At 48.2% G+C, this 24,720-nt stretch overlaps 1 protein-coding gene across 3 annotated transcripts in view; it reads left to right on the forward strand.

Annotated features, from left to right (window-relative positions):
* The window catches only part of ARHGEF18 (Rho/Rac guanine nucleotide exchange factor 18), a 334,968-nt gene that overhangs the window by 13,623 nt on the left and 296,625 nt on the right, over window positions 1-24,720 (forward strand). For 2 of the 3 annotated variants that reach the window (XM_085639297.1, XM_085639298.1), the window contains exon 1: window positions 6,785-6,876. The exons of the other annotated variant lie outside the window; for it this stretch is intronic. In XM_085639297.1, coding sequence (XP_085495423.1) covers window positions 6,801-6,876 — 76 coding nt within the window. In that variant the 5' untranslated portion in view covers window positions 6,785-6,800. Of the gene's footprint in view, window positions 1-6,784; window positions 6,877-24,720 lie in introns of those variants that run through there. 3 annotated transcript variants of the gene reach the window in all.

The following is a 24,720-nucleotide window of genomic DNA, read 5'->3' on the forward strand; positions in this document are numbered from 1 at the left end:
TCTGTGCAAGCTTCCTGGACACACAGAAGAAGGGCGGCACAAGCAGGCTTTGTACAAGCTTCCAACACACAGAAGAGGGGCGGCAGAAGCACGCTCTGCAAGCTTCCAACACAAGCAGAAAAGGGGCGACTCAAGCAGGCTCTGTGCAAGCTTCCGTCACATGCAGGAGATGGATGGCACAAGCAGGTTCCATGCAAGCCTTCGTCACACGCAGAAGATGAATGGCACAAGCAGGCTCCATGCAAGCTGCCATCACATGCAGAAGAGGGGCGGTAGAAGCAAGCTCTGTGTAAGCCTCCCTCAAATGCAGAAAAGGGGTGACTCAAGCAGGCTCTGTGCAAGCTTCCATCACACGCAGAAGAGGGGTGGCACAAGCAGGCTCCGTGCAAGCTTCCATCACAGCAGAAGATTGACAGCACAAGCAGGCTCCATGCAAGCCTCTGTCACAGACAGAAGATGGATGGCACAAGGAGGCTCTGTGCAAGCTTCTATTGCATGCAGAAGAGGGGCAGCACAAGCAGCCTCCATTCAAGCTTCCAACACACACAGAAGAGGGGCGGCAGAAGCATGCTCTGTGCAAGCATCCATCACACACAGAAAAGGGGCGACTCAAGCAGGCTCTGTGCAAGCTTCCATCATACGCAGAAGATGGACAGCACACGCAGGCTCCGTGCAAGCTTCCGTCACACGCAGAAGATGGACAGCACAAGCAGGCTTCGTGCAAGCTTCCAACACACACAGAAGAGGGGCGGCAGAAGCAGGCTCTGCAAGCTTCCATCACACGCAGAAAAGGGGTGACTCAAACAGGCTCTGTTCAAAGCTTCCGTCACACATAAAAGAGGGGCAGCATTAGCAGGTTCTGTGCAAGCTTCCATCACAGCAGAAGATTGACAGCACAAGCAGGCTCCATGCAAGCCTCCATCACACACAGACAATGGACGGCACAAGCAGCCTCTGAGCAAGCTTCCATCACACACAGAAGAGGGGCGATTCAAGCAGGCTCCGTGCAAGCTTCCTGGACACACAGAAGAAGGGCGGCACAAGCAGGCTTTGTACAAGCTTCCAACACACACAGAAGAGGGACGGCAGAAGCACACTTTATCGAAGCTTCCATCACATGCAGAAAATGGGCAACTCAAGCAGGCGCTGTGCAAGCTTCCATCACACGCACAAGAGGGGTGGCGCAAGCAGGCTCTGTGCAAGCTTCTGTCACAGGTAGAAGATGGATAGCACAAGCAGGCTCCGTACAACCTTCGAACGTTCACAGAAGAGGACGGCAGAAGCACTCTCTGTGCAAGCTTCCATCACATGCAGAAAAGGGACGACTCAAGCAAGCTCTACGCAAGCTTCTGTCACATGCACAAGAGGGGAGGCCATGCTCCGTGCAAGCTTCCGTCACACTTACAAGAGGAACGGCACATGTGGGCTCCATGCAAGCTTCTGTCACACGCAGAAGAGGAGCAGCACAAGTAGGCTCCGTGCAAGCTTCCGTCACACTCAGAACAGGTAGAGCACAGGAAGTAACGGTGCAAGTGATGCCTTTTTTACTTCCGTTCCCTTTGCCACAGTTTCATATCTTTACCATTATCGTGACCTGCCCTTTACACCCCCACACCAATATCTTCAAACCATTTCTTCAACATGTAGTTTGCTCTGCCATCAGAGAACGTGCCTGGGGGGTTGGGGTAGGGGTGGAGGGAAGGGCGTCTGAACTCCTAGGTTTCTGCCCGGTTTTTTAAATATAATATGATACTCTTTGGGTAGTGAGATGACGGTGCCAGATTCTATGGTCCCACCAACCAGCCCCGCTGCTTCTGGCGAGAATCTTCAGTCACTGACAGCATCAACCCGTGTTCTCTGCAGCCAGGAAGGGGTTAAATCTGTGCTCGTGCTACGATGAGCAGATGGCAGACACAGCGGCTTGTTTGCTATGAAAAAAGGGAGAGTCTTACAGGCAAAATGTCATTTTGCCCAGAGCTCCAACAATCCTTATACTCCGTGTTTGCCACCTTGTACCTCTGCGCTTTAACGTTCACAATTACGAAAGAATTAATTGACTGTAATAGACTTGCTCACAGCCGGCTCCAGATGTTTACCTCTGCCTGGAGACGGGTTTCAGTGAATAATGCATGATAATCCCTCACTCCGTGACTGACCCCAGAGGTTCACGTGAAACACGACTCGTGGGGCGGGGCGGGCTGAGCTTTCTGCTGTCAGCTTTCCATACACCCAGGACCAGAGGCGCAACTAGAGCCAAATTTCGGGGGGGGGGGGGGCTAATAAAAATGTCGGGTGTAGCTGAATCTCTTAAGCCATAGGCAGAGTGGAGCTGCAGGGGCTCTTAGAAGGGGTGAAACAACAGCGAGGCCTCATTAACATGCAAATGGTCTTTTAAAGAACTGTGAAGTGCTCGGGTGCGGCTGTGTGTGCGCCGGGATGCTGTCTCATCCCGGGCTGCCACACACGAGGGGGGGGGGGGGGGGGGCTGAAGCCCTGTGAGTCCAATGGGTGTTGCGCGCCTGCCCAGGACACATTTCATGAGCATGTCGTCACAGGGGCACGCTGCGGGTGTGGCCTAGCAGCCAGTGACGTCAGGTTATAATGTCGTCAAAGGGGCGCGCTGCGGGTGTGACCTCGCAGCCAGTGACGTCAGGTTATAATGTCGTCACAGGGTCGCGCTGCGGGTGTGAACTCGCAGCCAGTGACGTCAGGTTATAATGTCGTCACAGGGGCGCGCTGCGGGTGTGACCTCGCAGCCAGTGACGTCAGGTTATAATGTCGTCACAGGGGCGCGCTGCGGGTGGGACCTCGCAGCCAGTGACGTCAGGTTATAATGTCGTCACAGGGGCGCGCTGCGGGTGTGGCCTCGCAGCCAGTGACGTCAGGTTATAATGTCGTCACAGGGGCGCGCTGCGGGTGTGAACTCGCAGTCAGTGACGTCAGGTTATAATGTCGTCAAAGGGGCAGGCTGCGGGTGTGGCCTCGCAGCCAGTGACGTCAGGTTATAATGTCGTCACAGGGGCGCGCTGCGGGTGTGACCTCCAGCCAGTGACGTCAGGTTATAATGTCGTCACAGGGGCGCACTGCGGGTGTGACCTCGCAGCCAGTGACATTAGGTTATAATGTCGTCACAGGGGCGCACTGCGGGTGTGACCTCGCAGCCAGTGACGTCAGGTTATAATGTCGTCAAAGGGGCACGCTGCGGGTGTGGCCTCGCAGCCAGTGACGTCAGGTTATAAATGTACTGGTGACAACCGTGTAGAAAAGTAATGTTCCTTTTTAAAAGCATGTTTCCCTTCCTCCGTCTTTATTTCTCATCCTTTCTAATGGCAGAGTCTGTCACATGCTGGGTAAAAGGCTAGTCCCTCTAAAAGGACAGTAGACCTGGGGCAGAGTCTGTCACATGCTGGGTAAAAGTCTAGTCCCTCTAAAAGGACAGTAGACCTGGGGCAGAGTCTGTCACATGCTGGTTAAAAGGCCACTCCCTCTAAAAGGACAGTAGACCGGGGGCAGAGTCTGTCACATGCTGGGTGAAAGGCCACTCCCTCTAAAAGGACAGTAGACCTGGGGCAGAGTCTGTCACATGCTGGGTAAAAGACCACTCCCTCTAAAAGGACAGTAGACCTGGGGCAGAGTCTGTCACATGCTGCGTAAAAGGCCACTCCCTCTAAAAGGACAGTAGACCTGGGGCAGAGTCTGTCACATGCTGGGTGAAAGGCCACTGCCTCTAAAAGGACAGTAGACCTGGGGCAGAGTCTGTCACATTCTGGGTAAAAGGCTAGTCCCTCTAAAAGCACAATAGACCTGGGGCAGAGCCTGCCACATGCTAGGTAAAAGGCTAGTCCCTCTAAAAAGACAGTAGACCTGGGGCTGAGTCTGTCACATGCTGGGTAAAAGGCTAGTCCCTCTAAAAGGACAGTAGACCTGGGGCTGAGTCTGTCACTTGCTGGGTAAAAGGCTAGTCCCTCTAAAAGGACAGTAGACCTGGGGCTGAGTTTGTCACATGCTGGGTAAAAGGCTAGTCCCTCTAAAAGGACAGTAGGCCTGGGGCTGAGTCTGTCACATGCTGGGTGAAAGGCTAGTCCCTCTAAAAGGACAGTAGACCCGGGGCAGAGTCTGTCACATGCTGGGTAAAAGGCTGGTCCCTCCAAAAGGACAGTAGACCTGGGGCAGAGTCTGTCACATGCTGGGTGAAAGGCTGGTCCCTCTAAAAGGACAGTAGACCTGGGGCAGAGTCTGTCACATGCTGGGTAAAAGGCCACACCCTCTAAAAGGACAGTAGACCATGGGCAGAGTCTGTCACATGCTGGGTGAAAGGCCACTCCCTCTAAAAGGACAGTAGACCTGGGGCAGAGTCTGTCACATGCTGGGTAAAAGGCCAGTCCCTCTAAAAGGACAATACAACTGGGGCAGAGTCTCTCACATGCTGGGTAAAAGGCTAGTCCCTCTAAAAGGACAGTAGACCTGGGGCTGAGTCTGTCGCATGCTGGGTAAAAGGCTAGTCCCTCTAAAAGGACAGTAGACCCGGGGCAGAGTCTGTCACATGCTGGGTAAAAGGCTGGTCCCTCTAAAAGGACAGTAGACCCGGGGCAGAGTCTGTCACATGCTGGGTAAAAGGCTAGTCCCTCTAAAAGGACAGTAGACCCGGGGCAGAGTCTGTCACATGCTGGGTAAAAGGCTAGTCCCTCTAAAAGGACAGTAGACCCGGGGCAGAGTCTGTCAAATGCTGGGTAAAAGGCTAGTCCCTCTAAAAGGACAGTAGACCTGGGGCTGAGTCTGTCACATGCTGGGTAAAAGGCTAGTCCCTCTAAAAGGACAGTAGACCTGGGGCAGAGTCTGTCACATGCTGGGTGAAAGGCTATTCCCTCTAAAAGGACAGTAGACCCGGGGCAGAGTCTGTCACATGCTGGGTAAAAGGCTGGCCCCTCTAAAAGGACAGTAGACGTGGGGCAGAGTCTGTCACATGATGGGTGAAAGGCTGGCCCCTCTAAAAGGACAGTAGACCTGGGGCAGAGGCTGTCACATGCTGGGTAAAAGGCTGGCCCCTCTAAAAGGACAGTAGACCTGGGGCAGAGGCTGTCACATGCTGGTGAAAGGCTGGCCCCTCTAAAAGGACAGTAGACCTGGGGCAGAGTCTGTCACATGCTGGGTGAAAGGCTGATCCCTCTAAAAGGACAGTAGACCTGGGGCAGAGTCTGTCACATGCTGGCTGAAAGGCTAGTCCCTCTAAAAGGACAGTAGACCCGGGGCAGAGTCTGTCACATGCTGGCTGAAAGGCTGGCCCCTCTAAAAGGACAGTAGACCTGGGGCCGAGGGTGTCACATGCTAGGTGAAAGGCCACTCCCTCTAAAAGGACAGAAGACCTGGGGCAGAGTCTGGCAGATGCTGGAGTGAAAGGCCACTCCCTCTAAAAGGACAGTAGACCTGGGGCAGAGTCTGCCAGATGCCGGAGTGAAAGGCTGGCCCCTCTAAAAGGACAGTAGACCTGGGGCAGAGTCTGTCACATGCTGGCTGAAAGGCTAGTTCCTCTAAAAGGACTGTAGACCCGGGGCAGTGTCTGTCACATGCTGGCTGAAAGGCTATTCCCTTTAAAAGGACAGTAGACCCGGGGCAGAGTCTGTCACATGCTGGGTAAAAGGCTGGCCCCTCTAAAAGGACAGTAGACCTGGGGCAGAGTCTGTCACGTGCTGGGTAAAAGATTAGTCCCTCTAAAAGGACAGTAGACCTGGGGCAGAGTGTCACATGCTGGGTGAAAGGCTGGCCCCTCTAAAAGGACAGTAGACCTGGGGCAGAGTCTGTCCATACTGACTGAAAGGCTGGCCCCTCTAAAAGGACAGTAGACCCGGGGCAGAGTCTGTCACATGCTGGCTGAAAGGCTAGTTCCTCTAAAAGGACAGGAGACCTGGGGCAGAGTCTGTCAGATGCTGGAGTGAAAGGCTGGCCCCTCTAAAAGGACAGCAGACCTGGGGCAGAGTCTGTCAGATGCTGGAGTGAAAGGCTAGTTCCTCTAAAAGGACAGTAGACCCGGGGCAGAGTCTGTCACATGCTGGCTGAAAGGCTGGCCCCTCTAAAAGGACAGTAGACCCGGGGCATAGTCTGCCACATGCTGGGTAAAAGGCTGCCCCCTCTAAAAGGACAGTAGACCTGGGGCAGTGTCTGTCACACGCTGGGTGAAAGGCTGGCCCCTCTAAAAGGACAGTAGACCTGGGGCAGAGTCTGTCACATGCTGGGCCAGTTCCCTTGAAATGACAGTGGGGTGGAAGGGAAGACTCCATGTGATCGTTAAATACCTCTGATAGCCGAGGCTAGGGTCTGCAAGTTGTCAGTGGACAAATCGCTGCCGCTGGGGCTGGGGCAGAGTCAGTCAGATGTCAGGCTGGTGCTTCTGTAAGATGCATCCTGACGCGCGAGTGTCTCTTTCCCAGCCCCTCCGGCCTCGTAAAGTGTCTGGCCTGCTTGAAACCCCCTGGTGTCCCTCCTGTTTGTGATTGGTCACCGCAGCCCCCACTCAGCCCGTCACTGGGAGCTCTCGGCCCCGGGGCAGACGAGCTCGTGTGGGTCCAGCATCGCCCCGCAGCTCTCGCCGCACCCCTCTATGCCCCCTCCCTCTCTCTCTCTCTCTTCCCCTCTCCTCTATGCCCCCTCCCTTTCTCTCTCTTCCCCTCTCCTCTCTGCCCCCTCCCTCTCTCTCTTCCCCTCTCCTCTCCCCCTCCTCCCCACCTCATCGGGTTGCCTCTGTCTCACACCAGCCTGTGAAGTTCACTTTCCCCTGAAGCCCCAGGAGCTCTCGCTGCTCCCCGATGGCCGACTCCATTCTCAACCACTCGTGGCCGTCCTTCTCCAAGCTGTGGATGAAGAGATGGTCCTTCAAGCGAGGTAAGGTCCCGGGGGGAGGGGCGCCCGAGACCCCCGGAGGCGGGCAGCGCCCGGGCCCCCTGGTCACTGAAGGCAGGGTGTGCACTTGTACAGGCAGCTGCGACTGATGTCACGAAAGATCCCATCTAGTAGCCCATATCACAGTAGTGGAAGATGTCACGACAATAAAAGATATCACGATAGGGGTTGTTAAGTGAATGATGTCACAATAGAGCACATCCGATGATTGAATCACAGTATGGCTTTAATAATGTGTGATACCTCAACAGGTCTCAGGGTGAATGATATCACAATTGGTCTCATTAACTGCGTTATGTCATAAAGTCTAGTCTGGTGAATGATGTCACAACTGGTCTCATCAGCTGAATTATGTAATCCTGTTTATTCTGGTGAATGATGTCACATCGGGGCTCACGTAGAAAATGATGTCAGAGTTGCCCTCGTCTCCGTGAATGGTTTAGCAATAGTTAATAGGTCCATAATAGTGAATGATGTCACAGCAAGTATCGTCTGGTAAATGATGTCACAATAGAGCACATCTGGGGAAGGATATTACAGTAGAGCTCTTATAATGAGTGGTGTCATAATAGGTCTCATATAGTGAACGATGTCACAAATGTCTCACGTGATGAATGATGTCACAATGGTTCTGACAAGGAGAATTATGTCAAATTAGGTCTCAGCTCTGTGAATAATTTGCTAGTAGGGCCCATCTGTTGAGTGACGTCACAGTAGTGCTCTTTTAATGAATGAGTTGATATGTCACTTCTATTGAGTGATGTCACAGTAGAACTCACTTGTTGACGAGGTTACAGTAAAGCTCTTATCATGAATGATATCATAATAGATCCCATATCGTGATTGATATTGCAATACGACACTTATGAGGAATGATTTCACTTTAGGTCACTTATGATTCATGATGTCACAATAGGTCCCACCTGTTACATGATGTCACAATGGGTCTCATCTGGTGAATGACGCGACAATAGGTTTCAACTGGTGAATGATGTCACAATAGGTCACATATGGTGAATGATGTCACAATAGGTCTAATCTGGTGAATGATGTCACAATAGGTCTCATATGGCAAATGATATCACAATGAGTCTCATCTGGTGAATGATGTCATAATAGGTTTCATATGGTAAATGATGTCACAATGGGTCTCATCTCGTGAATGATGTCACAATGGGTCTCATCTGGTGAATGACACGACAATAGGTTTCATCTGGTGAATGATATCACAATGTGTCACATATGGTGAATGATGTCACAATAGGTCACTTATGGTGAATGATGTCACAATGGGTCCCATCTGGTGAATGATGTCACAATACGTCTCATATGGTAGATGATGTCACAATAAATCTCATCTGGTGAATGAAGTCACAATATGTCTCATCTGGTGAATGATGTCACAATACGTCTCATATGGTGAATTTTGTCACAATAGGTTACTTATGGTTCATGATGTCATAAGAGGTTCCATCTGTTAAATGATGTCACAATAGGTCACTTATGATGAATGATGTCACAATAGGACACTTATGGTTCATGATGTCCCAATAACTCCCATCTGTTAAATCATGTCACTATAGGGCTTATCTGGTGAATGATGCCACAGTAGGTCCCATCTGTTAAACGATGTCACAATAGGTCTGATCTGGTGAATAATGTCGCAATAGGGCTCGTCTGGTGAATGATGTTGCAATAGGTATAACACATTACATTGCTTCTGGTGATTTTTCCAATAGGGCGTATCGAAAGAATGACGCGACAAAAGGTCTCATCTGTTGAGTGATATTAAGTCTCATTTAGTGAATGGTATTTTAATAGGCCACTTATGGCGAATAATGTCACAAAAGGTCTGACCTGGTGAATTATATCACAATGGGTTTCATCTGGTGAATGATGTCACAATAGGGCTGATCTGATGAATGATGTCACAATAGGTCTCATATGGTGAATTATGTCACAAAAGGTCGAATCTGGTGAATTATGTCACAATGGATTTCATCTGGTGAATTATGTCACAGTATGTCTCATACGGTGAATGATGTCACAATAGGTCACTTATGGTTCATGATGTCACACTAGGGCTCACCTGTTGTCTGATGTCAAAGTAGAACTCTTAAAATGAATGACGTGACAATAGGCCTCCTCTGTTGAGTGGTGTCACAGTAGAGCTCTTATAATGATTGACGTGACAATAGGCCTCGTTTGTTGAGCGATGTCACACTGTGGCGTATGTTATAAATGATGTCACAATAGAGCTCTTATGATGAATGACTCTGCAGTAGGTCCCATCTGCTGAATGAGGTCACAGTAGAGCTTATTCGGTAAATCACGACCCCAGAGCTCTCAACTTAGACCCGGACCTCGTGAAACAAACACATTTAGTGCTGCAGAGAGGAGACAAGAACCTGGACGGCTTATTTTCACGTCGTAGCCCCCTTAAAACAGACCATTTACACACGCACCCAGAATCGGGGCTTCACAAAACGTGTGTACACATAACCTGTTACTTTATCCCATTTAATAGACTTGAAGAGGCCGGGCTAGCCCAGGCAAGCAAAGCTTGCACCTACGAGGCACCCGCAGACTCCTGAAGGAGTGTTCAACCCGCTCAGCTAACCTTCAGACTGACTTTATCAGCGCAAAAAGAGGAAACCTAGGGGTAGATTTTCAAACATTGTGCGCTGGGTTAGCGTCCCAAAAGTGACACTAACAAGCAAAAAATGTTGGGGGGAATTTAATTTCATGCGCAAAATGCATTTTGCTCTGGAAAGTACCCTAAAAGTAACGTGCAACACTGGTTTGCGTTTCTTAGCGCCAAGGGGGCGTTACATGGGTGGTGCATGGGCATTCCCCCTGCAACCACCCGTGCCTTTTGAAGCAAAACCCTATCTACAAATAATAGTAGAGGGGGTTTAGTGCCAACATTAACCCCCATTTCAAAGGAGGTGTTAAAAAGAGAAATGTTTGTATTCCTCCTTTCTTTTCCGACTTTGCATGCGCGCCGCACTGTGCAGCACACATGCACGCATGGGAAATGCTTCTAAACTTGTCTCGGCATGGTATTTTGTGCAGGAGGCTACCCTTCCTGTACAATACCTATGGCAGACTCAGGCAGGCACCCTAGCGCTATGGCCAGGGCTTTAAGTGGGCCGGGTCTCACCGGGTCTGAGCACCGGCAGTTTTTTAAAGGGGGCCTCAAAACGGGTCCCTACAGGGCTCTCTGTTTTGTGTCCTGGAACAGGCCGTCCTTTTTTTTTTTCCAGACTGCAGTGACAGCAGGCACATCGATGTGGCGTGCTCACACTGCTCACTTCTCACTAGTGGAGAGGTTAGGGCATGACTTCAGGTGACCGTTGGAAAGAAATCCTTTAAAGAGAGTCATTTTCTCTCTGGATTTCCCGTCTCTTTTTGAAACTCAGGAGCAGCAACATTGTCCTGGTGTCACCAGGGCTTTAAGTGGAAGCTTTTTCAATATTATATACAAGCCATAGTTGCTGCTTATTTATCTTATGCAACTAACAACCATTGACAAAGCCAATAGTCCTGACTTGTTGTAGGTATGCTGTTATGTCATACAGATATATGTATCAGATATCTGGATGCAATGACAGAAACAGCAAAATACAAGTCAGGCAGCACACTATGCTAAGCACAGGTTTATTAGCTTATGTGTTTTTAAGCCACGCCCTTAATTACATTGGCCACGCCCCTTTAAGAGGCCCCCCAGTTTTTTCAGCCCATTTAAAGCCCTGGTTATGGTGCCAAGGTGTGTGCGTGGTGCACGCAGCTGAAATCAGCGCGTGCTAGTGAGAGGTTGCGGAGAGAGACGCATCTATGTGAATATGACTCTCCAGCACGGCCTTTTTGGGTGCTGCACTGCGTGTATCTTTTGAAAATCTGCCCCATAATACACCGAGAGACTGCAACATATCCCCCCCCCCTCCCCCCCCCCCCCCTCTAGGCTTCCGTAGCCATTGTTCTGAAGTGCTTCAAACCAATACTTTAGCTGTAAGGACTGAACTTGTCGGATCTCCTGCCTGACGTCCCTTCTGCTTGGCAGAGAAGAAAAGTTTTATATCTTACTTACCGTCCACGCTCCGCGGGTCGGTAAACCACACGTGTGTCGAATGTCGATACTTTCACTCCTATATGGAGACGTTTGCACTGGACCCACCCTGAAGTCTCTGCGTTGCATGGTTGGAACCGTCATGGCGAAGTGCCCTGGTAGCTCAAGAGTCCGTTTGGGAACGTTGAGTCTTGAAACGTAGTCCCGGCTTCCCTGCTTGACCACACCGTGTGATCTTTGACAAACCTTTTATCTCTTTTTACATCCGTTTAATTCCTTCCAGGCAGCAAGACTCAAGTATTACGATCGTTACAAGCTGCCATTGTCTTTGAATGACGCTTGGGCAACTGCTCATCTAAAATAGTTTTTTTGTTTTTTTTTAAAAACAGAAAGTAAGATTCGTGAGGCAGTTTACACTCCGCAAAAGTGTTTTCATGTAGATCCGTCATTTATCTTTTTTCTTCTTCTTTTAGAGTTTGTTTAAACCAAGAACTTTCTCCTGGTACTTTAGCAATTGCTTGAAGGGTAAAAATAAAATGTGCACGAAACTGGTGGCAAAAACCTTTTTTTTTCTGGATACCGTTATTAACAGCTTCCTTCCCAGCACCGGGCGGATTCTGGCAAAGTCACTAGTCTGCGCGTTTACTGCACTTTAATTCATTGATTCGCGCTCCCTACAAACCAAGGTGATCGTGTGAACTTTAAATGAAAAATCTTGCTGTAGCTCAGTGAACGGTGCTCATTGTGTCCTCTTCAGTAGGATGAAATGCGGAGCCGTGCACGCCAGGATTTCAATCCCTCACATGCAGGTTTCCAAGAGATCTCTCTGCAGGAGGCGCTCAACCCACCGAGCTATCTCTTGTTAGATGTATACCAATAAGACTGTGATAGCGGGAGTTGCCAATGGGAGGGGTTTGACGGCAGGAGGCGGAGTCTGAGGCCCGGCTGCTGCCAGACGCGGGAGGACAACATGCGCGGCCAAGTGACTGAATGGTCTCTTGTCTTGCAGCCTCACCCTCCACAGGCACCGGGAGAAAGTGTGTCGCCTCACACGCCTGCCAAGTCACAGCCCATGGGCGTTGTCGATCCCATGTTTTGAATGGATTCGAGTTTTTATATAGCGCACACTAGAGTGCAATCAGGGTGACAAGGCGCTTTACAGTATGGCAACAGTTGTTACTGTTAGGTAGTGACTGTTACAGAAATGGTCGAGAAAAAACAGCAAAACATAAAATGACAGAGCGGAGAAGGAACAACATTAAACAGCAAAAAAACAAATGACGGGGAATAAATCTTGGAAAAATGGCACATCGTGTCCTGGAGGCACGCGCACGCGCATTGCCTTTATAATGCTCTTTTATGTGGCGGTAATATTTCGTGTGGGACTGCGCCGCGCTCTGCCTGCTTGCCCATATCTGACTCGGCCTTCCGTTATGAGATCTGATTAGTGCCGGAGGCTAATGCACCCGCTGCAGCGAACTGCAGGTGCCCCGCCACGGACTCCGCTCCAGGCCCTCAGACTTCTGAGGTTTGTGACATGAATGTAATGCCTGTTCAGCACCTGTGACCTCCCAACCCCGGGTATCATGTATGTACCCGGCTGTAGTCCTCAGATGCGGTCTCACTGGAGGGCGGCCGAAAACATATGAAGCGTATTTCCCTTCAGCAACCACAGCCCATTTCTGCAGAAAGTGTGACACGACATTTGAGCGCACGTGACTAGGTGTGAGCACGGCTGAAGGGCAACAAACGCGCGACCATGTTTAATTATGTTTGAAAAGGCTTGAGCATGTCTCATGTTTTAGCATGCCTGACGACACGTGTGGCTATATTTGACCTCGTGTCAGGGACAGCTGAAGGATGTTGGGGTCCCTGGGCCAAACATATTTCGGGGGCCCCTGTTCTGAACAGCTTTGAATTTCTGATCCAGTTTCAGCTCTCCGACGCCCTCTTTGGCCGGGTCAGTGGCAGTGCAGGGCACACTGGGCCAGATTCTCAGTAGCGCAACACAGCAGCAGCTGAGCAATATTATTGCAAATAATCTCTGTGACACCCTCAAATTTATTGCACATGAGGTCCTGTTATGATCTAAAAGAAACTTTTTTATGAGTGTTGCATGAAACATAAACACACCATGTATCTGCAAAATGGCTGCAATAGACTCTCACACATCACCCACCTAAAAAATAAATTATAGGAAAACGGTTTTCAAAACATCTGTGTAAGGATTATTCAAGGTCATCGGGGCAAGACTCTCTGCAGAACAGGGCTGAATCCATCAGGGCCCCCTGCAAGGCTGGGGCCCTGGGCCAGAGCCCACTTAGTTAAAACGCCTCTGACTTTTTATTATTTTTTTATTTTAAGTCCTCATTCGCCAATAGCTGAGTCAGAGCTGCTTGAATCACTCCTATGGCCCCCCTCTCAGATCGCACCAATCGGAGCGCTCTGTCATCAATTGGAGATGCGTTACACAAAACCTCACTACATAACTGTTCTGTATCCTGGACACCCTACGGAACCAGTATCTTCATTGATCACGATTACCCAAGCAAGCCTCACACGGCCCCCAAAAGTCTAAACGATTCTCCCTGTTGTTATTCATGATATTCTTTCCCAATTTAACTCTATCTAATTTCATCGTATATTTTATCGAAATGACCAAATCTAAAAGGGTTGGGGATACCTCCTTTATCCACTTTTTACAGATTTCTCTTCTCGCCAACAAAATCAAATATAAACATAACTTATTTTCACATCTGGAAAGCAGCTTATACTCTGGTAACATACCCAAAAAAATACTAAAAGGGGGCTTACCTGAGAATTCAAACCCAGTATATCTCCAATACCTTTCTTTACCTCCTCCCAGAAACGGTGTAACTTAGGGCAATTCATGAACATATGGATATCATCTGCTTCAGCAAGGAGGCATTTTGGGCATTTTGGTGTTGGACCTTTCGAAAACTTCGCGAGTTTATGAGGAGACCAAAACACTGTGGACAAAAAAAATATGATTCCTTCTCAGATATGCAGGCTGCACCGTAGTGTACAAAATGTCATGAGATACTTGCCATATATCAACCAGATGAACACCAGGCAAGCTCTCTCCCCACAACTCCGTCGGTAGATTGAATTCTCGATCCGCCAGGTCCAGCAGTGACCAATAATAAGTTGATATCTCCTTCTTTTTCCCAAATTTTTTCCAGAGTACGTTTTCTAATTCATTTACTCTGGGCACTTCAAACCCGCAGTTCTGATGCCAGCTTCTTAATTGTCAATACTTAAACTTTGAGAGTCTATTTTCTGTAAGCGAAGAAAACTCTTCCCATGATAACAAAGACTCTCCTGATACTAGTTGTCCCCAACATCGAAGACCAGCATCTATCAGGGGAGATGACATAGAGTCTATGGTCCAACCAGGTGATCCCGGGGCATTCCAGATGGGAGCGAGAGCACCGAAATAGCTGATTTTCAGAGCTTTTCTGACCTTTGCCCATGTAGCGGCAAATTCCCGTAATACTTTTAATCGGACTTTAAAAAAAAAATCTCGGGTCCCCATATTTATATAGGAAACCTTGACTTCCATTGCCAATGTCTAAAAGCATCGCCCTGAACATCAGTCCTACATCCGAATCATCCGGGATATCCAAAAGTAATTTACCTGCTCTCAAAGAGAAAGCCCTAGCATATAGAACTAAATCTGGTAGGCATAACCCCACACCCCCCTTAATTTTTTTTCCTACGTAGCTTTTTCCACGATTTTCCAATCGCTTTTGAGGCCCAAATAAAGGTATTGAATTTGGACTGAAGAGTTTTAAAACTTTTTTCATTAAAAGCCAGAGGGATGTTTTGTAGTAAAAAAAATTAACCTGGGCAAGTGCATCATTTTTATTAAATTTACTCTGCCTATCAGGGTTAATGGCAGATACGCCCAACCAGTCAGGGAGTTTTCTATTTCGTTAGTAATCTTTTGCAGATTTAATTCTGGAATCTCATCAATCTTTTGGGATATTAATATACCCAAATATCTAATCACCCGCTTTATTGGGTACACACAAGTACTCAAATTCCATACCATACATTCAGTTTTTGTGGCGTTAATTTCATATCCTGAAATATTCCCGAACTTTCTTGCTTCATTGTATATTAATGCAATTGAGATATTCGGGTCCGGAGTGAAAACCATTAGATCATCAGCGTATAACACCACCTTTTTATCCCAGCCCTTAAAACTGAAAGATTGTATATCTGGGTTTTGTCTAATTCTTTCTGCTAGAGGCTCGATGTATAGATTGAAAAGCATAGGCGAGAGGGGGCACCCCAGCCTAGTACCTCTTTGAATCTTGACAGGAGCAGATAGAATCCTATTCCCTAAAATTCTTGCCGTTGGTGTTTCATATAGCAGAGAGACAGATCTACAAAAGTTTTTACCTAAGTTATATTTTTTTAGTATAAATTGTAAGTAAACCCAATTGACTCTGTCAAAGGCTTTTTTAGCGTCTATCGCTATTATGGCTAAAGGGAGCCTATATATGGTCGCTATATCTAATGCTCCGATCAAGTTATATATAAGATCAAATGTTCCTCTTCCCTTGACAAATCCCTTTTGGTCTCTATGGAGAAGACACGCCGTTACCCCATTCAACCTCTCTGCCAATATTTTCGCATAGATTTTGTGATCATTATTGAGCAGGGAGATGGGTCGATAGGTATCCCAGGATCTTGGTGATTTAGAGGGTTTAAGAATTAGGGAAACTGCAGCTTCATTCCATGACGGGGGAATATCACCTCCTCTTTCAAATCCATGGGCGAATAGTAACGTTAAAACTGGGGTAAGAACTCCTCTTAGAACTTTATATAATTCTGCAGGTAGTCTATCTTGGCCTGCGGCTTTCACGGATTTACCCAAATCAATGACCATCTCAATCTCAGACTCCGAGATCGGTAGATCCATATTCCGTGATTTATCATCAGAAATCTCTTTAATGAGAGTATGGCCCAGCCAATCTTCTATCTCTTCTATTTGAACATTCCGATCTTCACGGTATACTTCTTCAAAATGAGATTGAAACGCCTTTTCTATTTTCTCTGGGGAATCAAGTACAACTCCTGGAATGGAAGAATTCAGCTCACTAATTATTCCTCTGGCCAGATCTTGTTTAGTCTTCCATGCCAGGAATTTCCCACAATTCTCTCCATATTCAAAGTGAGCTAGTTTGCTAGCTTCCCATTTTCTTTTCAGTCTTGAGTCGAGAATTGCTGCCAAGTCCGATCTCAATAATTGTAATCTAGTCCGCATGTTATTGTCTGGCAGATCGACCTGGTGTGAGTTGATGTAATTTTCACTTGCTTGAATTTTTTTTTCTATTTCCTCTATTTCCCCTTTATATTTTTGTTGTCCAACAAACTGTATGGACATAATTAGACCCCTAAGGAAACATTTATATGCATCCCAAACGATATGTATCGGGGCACTGCCCAAATTTGTTTGAAAAAAGGCCCTTCCTTGCATGAAACATAAACACAACATGTATCTGCAAAATGACTGCAATAGACTCTCACACATCACCCACCTAAAAAATAAATTATAGGAAAACGGTATTCAAAACATCTGTGTAAGAATTATTCAAGCTCATCGGGGCAAAACTCTCTGCAGAACAGGGCTGAATCTATCCGGGGCCCCTTAAAGGCTGGGGCCCTGGGCCAGAGCCCACTTTGCCCATGAGTTAAAACACCTCTGCCTTGTGTGGCCATGTTTGACCTTGTGCAGTTGAGTTTGATCTTGTGTGTCCATGTTTGACCTTGTGCAGTTGTGCTTGACCTTGTGTGGCCATGTTTGACCTTCTGCAGACATGTTTGATCTTCCGTGGCCATGCTTGAATTTGGGTGGCCATGTTTTTCCTTGTGTTGCAATGTTTTACCCCGTGTGGCCATGTTTGATATGTTCGAATTTCGCCCATGTTAGAACATGTTTGGACATATGTCTCTGTGTTTAACCATATTTAAAAGTGTGTATCTAAGTCCATCCATGTTTGACTATGTTGGTGAGATTTTGCTCATATTTGAACACGATTCCCCATTTGCATTCATGTTTGATCATGCTTAAACATGCATGTCTATTCTGGAACATGCTTGAGCCCTTTAGTCCATTCACATTTATGTCTGTTTGAACATGTTTGCCCAAGGTGAGCCATGGTTTAACATGTCTGTTCGTGTACGTTCAGGTTTGTACATGCTAGTCCAAGTTTGACCATGTTTGCAGAGGTTTGATCAAATTTGAACTTTATTCTCCATATACCGTATTGGAGCATGTTTGTCATGAACATTCATGTTTAGCAATGTTTGAACACGTTTGTCCATGAAGAACCATTTTTGGACAGGTTTGTCCAAGATAGATCATGTTTGAACATGTTTGTCCTTGATAGAGCAGCGTGTTTGAATACCTTTTTCTCTGATGGATTATATTGGAACACGTTTGTCTATAATGGTATACATTTGAACATGTTTGTCTATAGTGGTGTACGCTTGAACACGTTTGTCCATGATGGTGTACGCTTGAACACGTTTGTCCATGATGGTGTACGTTTGAACACATTTGTCCATGATGGTGTACGTTTGGTGTACATTTGTAAATGTTTGTCCATGATGGTGTATGTTCGAACATGTTTGTCCATGATGGTGGACGTTTGAACACGTTTGTCCATGATGGTGTACGCACCAGGGAACTCGGTTACGCCGCCAATATGGCGGTTGTGCCGTTCCCTGGTGCAATGTCCCTCGCGAGGGTGGAAGGCAGGTCCCGCGTTGATGACGCACGGGTATCCCGCCCTCTCCGCACTTCAAGTGCTTCTGGCGCAAACGCAACACGAACGGTCCCGGATCTAGCCGGGACCAGTTCCAGCCAGCTCGGGGGTTCGCATCTCCTTTAAGAGCCCCGGCAGAGCGGAAGGAGAGTCTCTTTCTCCACCGCTCTGCCAGCAAGTCCCCAGCACGCCCGACCGCCAGCTCCAGCTCCCGGCGGTCTCCAGGGAGCCTCCTGCTAAGGACTGTGCGATCGCTTGGCCCAGGCACCTTATTGGCAAAATCAGACATTGAATCGGCATTTCGTTTTATTACCTGTGCACCCACAAGATTTCCACCTATTGGGATTTCAGCTGGAAGGGAAATTCTACATGGACATGTGCGTGCCAATGGGCTGCTCTGTCTCTTGCTCTTACTTTGAGAAATTCAGCTCCTTTTTTTTGGAATGGGTTTTCAGGCAGGTGTCGGGGCACCATTGGGTGCTGCACTGCCTGGGTGATTTCTTGCTACGGGGTGCACCACAGTCACACGAGTGCAGCAAAGCGTTGGACACATTCTGCACACTAATGGGGGAAGTAGGGGTACCTCCGGCACAGGGTAAGACAGTTGGGCCAACAACAAAAATCGAATTCTTGGGCATTGAGCTGGACTCTGTTGAGGGGGTGTCACGACCGCCTGTGAGCAAGGTGAATGATTGTTCGCGGGCATTGGTGGACTGTTTACAAAAAGAAAAAGTCACTTTACATCAGTTACAAGAAACCGTGGGCATGCTGAACTTCGCCTTAAAAATTATCGCAATGGCCCGCCCCTTTTCCCGGTCCATTTCTCAGGCGATGGCAGGACTACAAAAACAAGCCTCACCACACTAGACTGCCCAGTGAGGTGAGACAGGATATGCGTATTTGGTTGGCATTTCTGTGTGACTTCAATGGGTCAGTGGTGTGGCCCAGCCCAGCAAAGTCCAGTTCAGAACTTGGGCTCATGACAGACGCAGCAAGGAGCGAGGGATTTGGGGCCATCCTGGGCCCACATTGGGCAGCTGGGCGTTGGCCCAAATGGTGAGTCGACAGCAGCCTCGCAAGTAACATTTAATTCCAAGAACTATTTCCCATTCTGGTGGCCTTGACAATTTGACTGCATCAGTTCCATAATCAGTCAGTGGTTTTCTGGTCAGATAACATGGCAGTAGTGGAGTGCGCCAACCTGCAGTCAGCCAAATGTAAACTGTTGCTTCGCTTGCTAAAATAAATTGTACTGCAATGTATGAAGCTGAATGTGTTGTTTGGAGCTAGGCATGTCCCGGGCGTCCTCAATCACGCAGCGGATGCATTGTCTCGTTTCAAGATGCAGGTTTTCAGGTCCCATCATCCAGAAGCGGTGGACCATCCCACACCTTTTCCGGAGCATCTGTGGCAGTTTGGTGCCCCATCTTACCAGACCTCGTGGTAGCTAGCTTAGCGCCCAGGACTAGGCGGGCCTATGAGGCGGCCTTTACCGCATACTGTGCAGCCCTAGGACAGGATTGGGAAAGGACCAGGCATAACCCAGCATCTATCTTGTCATTCTTGAGGGGACTAAGGGATGGGGGGCGGTCGGTGGCTTGCGCAAAGCGCCACATGACTGCAGAGGCATTCTTTGTAAAAATGATGGGGCATAGGGATCCCACGTGTGCATTTTTGGTCCAAAGAGCGTTAAAGGGTTGGTAACGTTTGCAGGGTACACAGCCGGACGATAGACACCGAATCAGCATTGAGGAACTCACAGCCACCATGGCGGCTTTAGAAAAAATATGCAACTCCAGCCATGAGGCACCCCTATTCCGATGTGCCTTTTCCCTCGCCTTCTACGGAGCTTTCAGGGTGAGTGTACTGGTGTTGCAGAACAAAAAAGACTGACGGGGGGTATGCAATTGGCCCATGTGCAAAGGCAGGCGGGGTCAATCTCTTTGTCAATTCCTTGATCAAAAATGGACCAGAATGGGAGGGGGGACCATGTTCTCCTGCAGAGGGCCCCGGGGAGCCCATGTTATCCAGTGGGAAATCTGGAGTCATATATGGCAGTCAGGCCACAGGGTGCAGGGGGGCCCTTATTGATCCACCAGGATAGTTCTCCCCTGACAAGGTTTCAGTTTAGGAGGTTCCTTGCGCTCGCCTTGGGAGCAGCAGGCCTGGACGCCTCCAAGTTTGGGACCCATTCTTTCAGGTTAGGGGCAGCCACGGAAGCCACGGCCCGGGGACTAACTGCTCAAGAGGTCCAAAGAATAGGGGCGTTGGTCTTCGGACTGCTACAAGCGCTATGTGCGGCTGCACTTGCTGTAAGTATTATCGCTAACGCTGGACTTGTTCCCATTTCTCTGCAGTTTCCACATCCTGTCCCGCAGGAGGGGAACATGTCATCACTACCCTGTCCAATGCGCACCGCCCACTCCAGGTACCCGCCATGGGGCCGGGCCGCAAGGAAGTCTGGATCATAGGACATTCATATATCAACAGGTTAAAACAGCATTTTCTCACAGGAAACTTGATGGAGAGGGCCCGCCAGCCCGCCAGGCGGGTTGGAACGTGTCAATACATGGTCAAGGGGGATTGAGACTGGGGCAGTTGCAGAAGCTCATCGCTCCTTTGTTGTTGAAATCCCCGGTGACACCAGCTGCAATAATAATTCACCTGGGAGGGAACGATTTGGTCCACATGGGCAGAAAGGGGGTAGTAGACGCATTAATCTCAGAAATAGGGTGGTTGGCTAAACAATGTCCCCTAGCATTATTAATATGGTCTCATATGATCCCGAGACTCCAATGGCGGGGGGGGGGGATCTGTCTGGGCGTTGAATCACTCGGTAAAGAGGATCAACAACAGGGTTAGTCGACTCTTCAGGACCCCTAAACTAGGGACAATCCCGCATGGGCGCATCCGGGGTGAGCATTGCTATCTGAAGGACGGGGTCCACCTTTCAAAACTAGGGACTGAGATATTCTTAGAGAATATATTGGCCTGGCTGGTAGCGGGGGGGGGGGGGGCGCAGGGCATGACTCTGGGACCCTAGAGAGAGGATGGGGGAGGGCCAGATAGTCGGTCAACTATGCTGGCCCGTGGCGGTAAGGTCATAGCTGATAGAAAATAATTACTTCTATTAGTAGGCATCCCCCTATTTAACGGGGACACCTGGGGGGGGGGGACAGTGGTCCCTCACCACACTCCAGGGGGCCGGTAAACTGAAGGGCACGGGGTGTAGGAAGTCCCGCTTCCGGTAGGCCGCTTGGGCCAACCCCTGCGCAGGCGCATTGGGCGACAACCTTGCACAACATCAGCCCCTGGGAGGTGTGAGGAAAGGGCGTGGGGGGCACCCACGACATCAAGTGGGGACAAGGGCCTCCTGCGCAAGGTCACTCCGGTAAAGGGGGACCGGGTAACTAGTTGGGAAACGTCATGACCTTGCACGTAGGCTCATCCAGGATACGCAGAAAACAATAATTGTACATATTCCAGTCTAGGTTAGGTATGACTTTGTATTAGACTCTTGTTAAGGTCAGCCATTCAATTGTATCAAATTCTGTATTTGAAATGTAATTGGATATGTTTTGGGTTTTCTGCGTATATGTACATTTTCCAGTTTTTGATCATGATTTATTAATAATGTGTTTTATTAATCTGTAATAAATACGGGCAAGGTTATCGACCCCTAATCCAAAGAAATGGTGTTGGATCTGATTATTGATGTTCTCTGAGGGAGGGGACAATGTGTTATTGGCCACGTCCAGGAAGGGGACTCGGCAATACCAGGCCATAAAGCTAGGCGACACCGGGGAACTCGGTTACGCCGCCAATATGGCGGTTGTGCCGGTCCCCGGTGCAATGTCCCTCACGAGGGTGGAAGGCGGGTCCCGCGTTGACGTACGGACATCCCGCCCTCGCCCATTGGCAAAGTGGCCTTTGACCCGGAAGCACTTGAAGTGCTTCCGGGGCAAGCACAACACGAACGGTCCCGGATCTAGCCGGGACCAGTTTCAGCCAGCTCGGGGGTTCGCACCCCTTTAGGAGCCCCGGCAGAGTGGAAGGAGAGTCTCTTTCTCCACCATTCTGCTAGGAAGTCCCCAGCACGCCCGACCACCAGCTCCCGGAGGTCTCCAGGGAGCCTCCTGCTAAGGATTGTTTCTTTCCCCACCCACCATCCCCTGAGGCAGCAAGGTTTAGGCAGGGTTTAACACAGGCTTGTTAAAGAATGTTGCTTGTAATGTCATGTAATAAAGCTCAAAGAATGTTTAAATGTACCTTTTTTCACAGGAAATATCAATCTTGTCGTGTTTATGTATCTGAGTATCCTTGGTCTGCGGTAAGGTCATGGTTGCTAGAAAATAATTACTTCTATTAGTAGGCATCCCACTATTTAACGGGGACGCCTGGGGGGGGGGGGGGGCAGTGGTCCCTCACCACACTCCAGGGCATGACTCTGGGACCCTAGGGAGAGGATGGGGGAGGGCCAGATAGTCGGTCAACTATGCTGGCCGGTGGCGGTAAGGTCATGGCTGATAGAAAATAATTACTTCTATTAGTAGGCATCCCCCTATTTAACGGGGACACCTGGGGGGGGGGGGACAGTGGTCCCTCACCACACTCCAGGGGGCAGTTATGGCCGGTAAACTGAAGGGCACGGGGTGTAGGAAGTCCCGCTTCCGGTAGGCCGCTTGGGCCAACCCCTGCGCAGGCGCATTGGGCGACAACCTGGCACAACATCAGCCCCTGGGAGGTGTGAGGAAAGGGCGTGGGGGGCACCCACGTCATGAAGTGGGGACACGGGCCTCCTGCGCAAGGTCACTCCGGTAAAAGGGGACCTGGTAACTAGTTGGGAACAGTCATGACCTTGCACGTAGGCTCATCCAGGATACGCAGAAAACAATAATTGTACATTTTCCAGTCTAGGTTAGGTATGACTTTGTATTAGACTCTTGTTAAGGTCAGCCATTCAATTGTATCAAATTCTGTATTTGAAATGTAATTACATATGTTTTGGGTTTTCTGTGTATATGTACATTTTCCAGTTTTTTATTATGATTTATTAATAATGTGTTTTATTAATCGGTAATAAATACGGCCGAGGTTATCGACCCCTAATCCAAAAAATGTTGTTGGATCTGATTATTGATGTTCTCTGAGGGAGGGGACAATGTGTTATTGGCCACGTCCAGGGAGGGGACTCGGCAATACCAGGCCATATGAACACATTTGTCCATGATGGTGGACGTTTCAACATGTTTGTCTATGATGGTGTATGTTCGAACACGTTTGTCCATGATGGTGTAAGTTTGATGTTTGTCTATGATGGTGTGTGTTCGAACACGTTTGTCCATGATGGTGTACGTTTGAACAGGTTTGTCCATGATGGTGTACGTTTGAAAATATTTGTCCATGATGGTGGATGCTGAACACATTTGTCTATGATGGTGTACGTTTGAACGCGTTTGTGCTTGATGGATTATGCTTGAACACCTTTTTCTTTGATGGATTATATTGGAACATGTTTGTCTATAATGGTGTACGCTTGAACACGTTTCTCTATAGTGGTGTACGCTTGAACACGTTTGTCCATGATGGTGTACGCTTGAACACGTTTGCCCATGATTGTGTACTTTTTAAAACGTTTGTCTATAGTGGTGTACGCTTGAACACGTTTGTCCATGATGGTGTACGCTTGAACACGTTTGCCCATGATTGTGTACGTTTGGACATGTTTGGCCATGATGGTGTACGTTTGAACACGTTTGTCCATGATGGTGTACATTTGAAAACATTTGTCCATGATGGAGGACGTTTGAACACATTTGTCTATGATGGTGTACGTTTGAACGCGTTTTGCTTGATAAATTATGCTTGAAAACCTTTTTCTTTGATGGATTATATTGGAACACGTTTGTCTATAATGGTGTACGCTTGAACACGTTTGTCCATGATGGTGTATGCTTGAACACGTTTGCCCATGATTGTGTATGGTTGAACATGTTTGTCTATAATGGTGTACGTTTGAACATGTTTGTCAATGATGGTGTACGTTTGAACATGTTTGTCTATGATGGTGTACGTTTGAACACGTTTGTCCATGATGGTGTACGTTTGGTGTACATGTATAAACGTTTGTCCATGGTGGTGCACGTTAGAACACATTTGTCCATGATGGTGGACGTTTGGTGTACATGTGTAAACGTTTGTCCATGGTGGTGCACGTTAGAACACATTTGGACGTTTCAACACGTTTGTCTATGATGGTGTAAGTTTGAACACGTTTGTCCATGATGGTGGATGTTTGAACACGTTTGTCCATGATGGTGTACGTTTGAACACGTTTGTCCATGATGGTGTACGTTTGAACACATTTGTCCATGATGGTGGATGTTTGAACACATTTGTCCATGATGGTGGACGTTTCAACATGTTTGTCTATGATTGTGTATGTTCGAACACGTTTGTCCATGATGGTGTACATTTGAATACATTTGTCTATGATGGTGTACGTTTTAACACGTTTGTCCATGATGGTGTACGTTTGAAAACGTTTGTCCATAATGGTGGACGTTTGAACACATTTGTCCATGATGGTGGACGTTTCAACATGTTTGTCTATGATTGTGTATGTTCGAACACGTTTGTCCATGATGGTGTACATTTGAATACATTTGTCTATGATGGTGTACGTTTTAACACGTTTGTCCATGATGGTGTACGTTTGAAAACGTTTGTCCATAATGGTGGACGTTTGAACACATTTGTTTATGATGGTGTAAGTTTGAACGCGTTTGTGCTTGATGAATTATGCTTGAACACCTTTTTTTTTGATGGATTATATTGGAACACGTTTGCCCATAATGGTGTACATTTGAACACATTTGTCAATGATGGTGTACGTTTGAACACGTTTGTCCATGATGGTGGACGTTTCAACACGTTTGTCTATGATGGTCTATGTTC

The sequence above is a fragment of the Triturus cristatus genome, chromosome 12, assembly GCF_964204655.1.
Source record: "Triturus cristatus chromosome 12, aTriCri1.1, whole genome shotgun sequence".
Classification (NCBI taxonomy): domain Eukaryota; kingdom Metazoa; phylum Chordata; class Amphibia; order Caudata; family Salamandridae; genus Triturus; species Triturus cristatus.